At 54.1% G+C, this 6,000-nt stretch overlaps 1 protein-coding gene across 1 annotated transcript in view; it reads right to left on the bottom strand.

Annotated features, from left to right (window-relative positions):
- Positions 1-200: 200 nt before the first annotated feature.
- The window catches only part of Mn1 (MN1 proto-oncogene, transcriptional regulator), a 36,391-nt gene continuing 30,591 nt past the window's right edge, over positions 201-6,000 (bottom strand). Inside the window, exon 2 of the mRNA XM_050122050.1 lies at positions 201-2,581. Within this exon, the coding sequence (XP_049978007.1) occupies positions 2,406-2,581 (176 nt within the window). The 3' untranslated portion in view covers positions 201-2,405. The remainder of the gene's footprint in view (positions 2,582-6,000) is intronic.

The raw sequence follows: 6,000 nt of genomic DNA, 5'->3' as shown, positions 1-6,000 counted from the left end.
AGCCCAACAAGCCAAACTGGTGAGAGCCGGGCTCTGTACGTAATTGAGTGATTGAAGAAGGACATCTGACGTCAATACCAGGCTTCCCCAAGTGCATGTGCACACGCATGTGAACACACAGGCACACCAAACACAATACATATGCAGAAAGTAAGGAGCTTATGAAAAGAAGCAAATCCCACCCACAAACATGACCCAGACACCATTAACATTGTATTTATTGTTATTTAAGCCGCTCAGCAAAACATATACACGTATATACAGTATGCGTGAATACGGAAGACTCAACTTTACATATTTTTTTAAAAAAAGAAAGAAAAATACCACTCAGTTTCATGAGCTATTGTCACTGTCTTCCAACCAAGCATTTCAGAAATGGTTTCTTTAAGACTCAAAAAAGCTTACAGGCTCGCGCACGGCACCGCAGGGTTAAGGGTTCATATTTTACATGTGCAATAGCGATTTCCTTCTCTGCTGGAGTTGGCTGTGTACTGATTACGGGGTTCCCAGGCTTTTGCGCTTCGGGCGTGGTTTTCTTCCACTTTTATTCGTTCTACTAAACCAAATTTCATGATGTGACATCCTTTTGCTTAAGGCTGTTTCACCCTGGGGAGCGAGACTATGACAACACTGGACACCCCCGGGGGCTGGAGATGGTCTGAGCCACACACGGGCGGCCGCACGTGGACTGATGCTGGGAAGTGTGTTGTGATGGACGTTAAGACATTTGTTCCCCAGCCTTAAGCAGTGAAGGAGAAGTCATTCTTGTTTGGGAGTGAAAAAAACTGGCTCTCAGACCTCTAGACGTTGCAAACTCTGAGAGTTAATGTATTGTCTGGACCCAAACCTGGAGGGTGCTCCTGTGGCCCGTGGAAGGGGAAGCCATCCCCTCAATGCTTTGGGCACAGAACAGGGGGCCCTTCCTACTCAGCAGCCCATGTCTCCTGTTTCTGTCTGCCCTCTGAGCCCCCCACACTGCCCAGGCAACAAGTGCAGACCCTGGGGCTCCGATCTCAGCCAAGAGGAGGAGGAGGACACGAGAGAGAGCCAGCTCTTGGCAAGTGGCTCCACAGTTGAAAAGTCCCTTGACACAAACAATGTGGGTGTCTGGAGAGCCCCGAGCTTCAGGCCTCTTGCTAAGAAAAGGAAGGGGATCTGTCAAGTTGGGGTGGGGGCTCAGAAAGGAGCAACTGGGAAGACACACTGATAAAGGCTGAGCTGAACTAGAGCTGGCTCTGGTCGGACCCTCCCAGGGACGGACAGCCCCACAGCAGTGGGCGCAGAGGTCGGTCAGGTGTAGATCACACCCTGAGGTGTCCACATCAGCACTGAGATCTCTGCTCCTCTCTGCTTGGGGGCAGGAACTGCCTCTCAAAGGGACACACTGGGCAGGGCTCTGCTTTTAAATCAGAATGAAATGGAATCAGAAGGGCAGGAGGGGAACATGAGGCCCAGGAATGGACATCATGAAGCCACTCCTTCTATTCTCCTTCCCTCAGCCCTGTGGGAACTGCAGGACCAAAGAGAGTGGCTCAGCCGGAGTGTGGCTGCCTTCATCCCTCCTCCCAGGGACGGACTCCCAGGAGGAGGTGGGAGAGCAGGGCCAGAAAGCCACTAGGACAACTGACTGCCTCTTCCCTGTCCCCTCTGAGGGTCACAAGGCCACCCTGCTCAGCCCAGAGAAGGCAGAGTGTGCAACAGTGAAGTCAATAAAGGAGAAGGGAGTTCGTGACCCTGGCAGACTCCTTCCTCCAAGTGGCTGGACACAGCATCCCAGCATCCAGTACCCAACCCAGGAGGGACCGAAAGAGCAGTCCCCAGTGGGAGAAACAGAAGCTAGCTGAAGGCTAAGGGCCAGAGAGGCAGTGGAGAAAGCCCAGTCCCTGGAAGTTCCTCGAGCTGCTCGTGTGTCTTGTCTCCTAACTGGTGACGGAGTTAGCGAATGCTGTGGCGGCCCTGCAGCCTCCACCCGGGAATATTCCAGAACACTACTCTCCAAGATCTCCATCTTAGTGATAAACAAAGCAAAGGGGAAAGAAAAGGCGAAGGGGGAGAATAAAAGAGAATAAAAAAGAAAAGAGGGTAAAAGGTGCACCCCGCCTGGGCTTAAACAAGGCAAGGGCCTTCTAGAACACACTCCAAGTACAGAAAACGGGGTTCTCTAGCAGGAAAACGGCTTGAGCCAGTGTTTGCTGTTGGCCGAGGACTGGTACTGGTGTCACAACGTGGCACACCAGTTTCTTTAAAATAAACTTTTGAGGTTCTCTTTATCACCTTCCCCAGCCCCTTTCAGTGAACCCTTTCCATTCCGAGTGCCACTAAGCAGGTACCAACCTAGACAAAAACATGAGTCTGCTCAGCCACAGAGGCCCTCATGAGTGGGTAGGGCAGGGGCTCCCAGGGGCTCAAGTCAGGGCGGCCACAAATGTCCCAAATCGGTTGGAGATGTCGGAGTGCAGAGACCGCCACGTGGGTACGGAGGTGCGGGCCTTGGGGTCACCATCTGTGCAGTGGACAGTCAGGCACTGCAGGTGGCTGCCAGGCTGGGTGGCTGAGGCCTTGTTGGTGGGGAGATCATGGGCTGTGGAGAAAAAAGACACAAGTTAGTGACCACTGGGGACCCGGTAGGGGTGACGGCAGAGGGTGATGAGAAGTAGCCTCTAGCCCTCCTTCATGGCTGGAGATGGTTGCAGAGGCTTGGCTGTGAAAACGGCATAAGAAAAGCCCACCACACCACACCCACACCACCGCTAAGTCTGCTGCTCCCGAGAAGCAGAAAATAGGATAAAATGACATTGGAGTTTGCCCATCTCTGGTGGACAAAGATTACCAGACACCAGGAGAGCTAAGAGCCCACCTGAAAACACGTCGTAGGGTGACAGGACTTCACAGATATCCTAAAGGAGTGGAGGACACTACCTCGTCCTCTGGACAGACACGTGCTGTGGGCTTCCTCTACACTCAGAACTTCCTGAAATAGACAGACCGCATAGCACACCCTAGAGCTAAGGGCAGCCAGGTCCAGAGGGTGGGATGGCCTACCTCAGGGGACACGGAGGAAATTCTGCTGGCGGCATGGAGGAGGAATCAGTGCCGGTGGAGTGAGAACGCTGTGTGGTCACCCACCCAGAAGCATGTGCCCTCTTAAGGAACAGAGAATGGGCTCAGAGGAGGTGGCTTGGGGGTAGGCTGGCAAGGGGGGAGCCTATGACCACCCTACTACATCCCTCACCCTCCCAGCCCTGCACTTTAAAGACAGGCATCTGTTGCCCACATGGGCACAGAAACCTGCCTGGAGAATACAGTTCTAGCCCTACACAGGAACTCCAGTCCTGTCCTCTGAAAATGGGATGATCCAGGGACGCTGGTCTCAATGCCACAGTGATCAAGCCTAGAACTGCATCCAAGCATTTGTGTAAACTGTAAAGTGCCGTGAAGTTAAGTGCTCACAGTAGTAGAGCTCCCAGACCATATCAGTAGACAAGCAGAAGAAGGAATTGGGGTGGGGGCCCAACTAAGACAAAGGAGGCACACCCAGATACTGACCTCTAGGACCCGCTCATCCCCATCATTGCAGAAGCTGCCCACCCACCCCGCCCAGTACCTAGGATTAAGAGTTGTCTTCCACCAGGCCCTAACAGGATGCTAAGCCCCACCCCCTGGATCAGACAAGCCTCTATGACTTAGGGCTCCACTCCAGGGCTTCAGAACCTGTAAGGTGGAGAGAAACCTGCCTTGGCTTCTGCCCTCACGCACTCAGTTCAATGGACAAGCACTTCTCTGGGACCTGTTATATCCTGGCATGGTGGCCCATGGAGCCTCCCGAGTGACACCAGGCAGCAAACAGCACTCTGATCAATCAGGGCGGCGCGGGAGGGGTGGTCCCACTGCTGAGTGGCATAGCTCTACTGCTTTTTCTCTCGGGGCCTTGGAATGGTCCCTGAGAAGGTCACAAAGGAGCCACCCAGAAACCTGTGAAGCCTCTCACTTCCTAAATCTTGGTCAGGTGGTCTGCCTCCTACCCACGACATGGACTCTTCACTCATCTTGTAAAAGAAACTGAGGTTTCGAGCTCAGGACAGTTTGGATTTTGCCAGTGGGCCCATGCTCAGCGCGCCTCAGGATGGCAGACAGAGGCCCCAGGTCCCTGAGCACATGCAGGCCCCAGCTTACTGCAGCAGTGCAGTCCTGGCTGTCTGAGCCACTCACACTTCACCTCCAGCAGCAGCCCTGCTTCCTGTCCCGTGTTACATTATTCCAGAGTGCAATGTCCCATGAGGGGCGGGTCATCCTCTTAAGAGATTCATGCAGCCTGCCTGCATCCCTTTCACAGAAAACCAGAGGCTCTGAGGAGCGGAGTCTCATCAAAGCAGAGACGAGTCAGGAGGAGCTCAGGGCAGGAGAGAGCCAGGCCCAGGTCTGACTGCAGGCCCCGGAAGGTGATATGACAGAGGTATTGCTTAAGCGTATATGACTGTCAGGCTCGGGTAAATCCATTCCCGGGCCACCCTCTGCTTCTGGCCACTCTCTGCTCCCATACCTAGGCTGATGCTTCTTAAACTATCTGGATCTCAGAGCCAGGCAGTTGCTGCACCTGGGGTGGAGTCCAGGATTATCTGATTCTATCCCCAACAAACCAAGAATGCGCTGCCCTTCTTCCATTTTGGCAGAAGCACCTGTGCCTCAGAGAGGGTGAGGGGGTGGCCTGATGCCACACATCATAGGTACAGAATTCCCCAGTGTCAGCAGGACCTTGTGAGGCCATCAACCCCAGCCCGGTGTCCACACAGTCCTTTGAGGAGAGAATGCTGTTCTCTGACGATGCAGGCTCAACTGTACTCATCCACCATCAGTGCCATTACGGGGGGGGGGGGGGGGGATCCACGGTACCCTAGGATGGTGGCCCTCAGACTGTCGACTCATGGATGACAAATCTATCCCACAGAAGTTGTTCAGGTCCCAGCCTGTCCCAGCCAAGAAGATGCTAAGTTCCCAAGCCTCAGGTGATGAACACACCCAGGCCTCCATGTCAGCAATCCAGAGAGATAACACTGTCCCCCCTCACCTGGGGCTGAGGGACACCTGGGACTCCTGGGTACCCAGTGCTGGCAGATGTCATAGATTGGCTTTCTTTCAAGCCTGGAGTTCCTGATAGGTGAGGGAACCCCCACACCTCGGCTGCTGGCCTGCCTGCAGTACCCGTTCCCCCATTTGTTACTAGAAGTGCTACAGTGCTATTGTGGGTAAGTGCAGGCCTCATACAAACAGGTGAGGATGGAGGGGTACCATCGTCTCTATACACCCTGCATGAACCTCATGGACAGCAGCATTCCAGGAGTGGGTGCCCATAGCTGACTGGTCAAGAGAGACCAGGAGAGTTTGGGCTGCACTTCTGAGACAAGAGAGATTCCTCATGCACATAGCCAGGATCAAGGCTGGCTCTAGGTGGCCCCTGCAAGACCTCTCAAGGCCCTTCCTCACAAGACCAATCCCTGACAGCAACAGATCTTGCCCTGGGTCATCAGTGCTGACGACTTTGCCTCATGGCACTGAGGTCAGAGCCTGTTGGACTCGCTCACTGTAGCCACAAAGACTCAAACAGGCTTCTGTCTCAGGCACCAGACCACAGCAAGACAGCCAGACAACAGCCACAGAAGCGAAGGAGGAAGTCCTGCGGTGAGGCCAGGAGATGCCGATGTCGCCTTACTTCTCCTGTGGATCCAACAACAATGGCAGGCAGCTCCTGTGCAGTAGGGTATCTCTGTGTCTCACCCATGGACTTCCAGACCCCGGAGTCTAAGAAATGGAGAGCAGTCGTGCAAAGGGACCAGGGAGGTCAGGAATGTGAGGGGCCTGACTTGCCTTGAGCAGCTACTGGAGCAAGCTGGCTGCCGGTTTTCTTCCCTCTCCATTTCTTCCCTCCTCCTCCCTCCTTCCTCCCCCTTTCTTTGCTTCCTGGGCTTCCTCCTCTATCCTTCCATTCTTCTAGGTCAACACAGC

The sequence above is a fragment of the Alexandromys fortis genome, unplaced genomic scaffold, assembly GCF_014885135.2.
Source record: "Alexandromys fortis isolate MF-2015 unplaced genomic scaffold, M_Fortis_MF-2015_v1.1 scaffold_193, whole genome shotgun sequence".
NCBI lineage: Eukaryota > Metazoa > Chordata > Mammalia > Rodentia > Cricetidae > Alexandromys > Alexandromys fortis.
The sequence above is the reverse complement of the archived record's forward strand: the minus strand, read 5'-3'. Positions and strand labels throughout refer to the sequence as shown.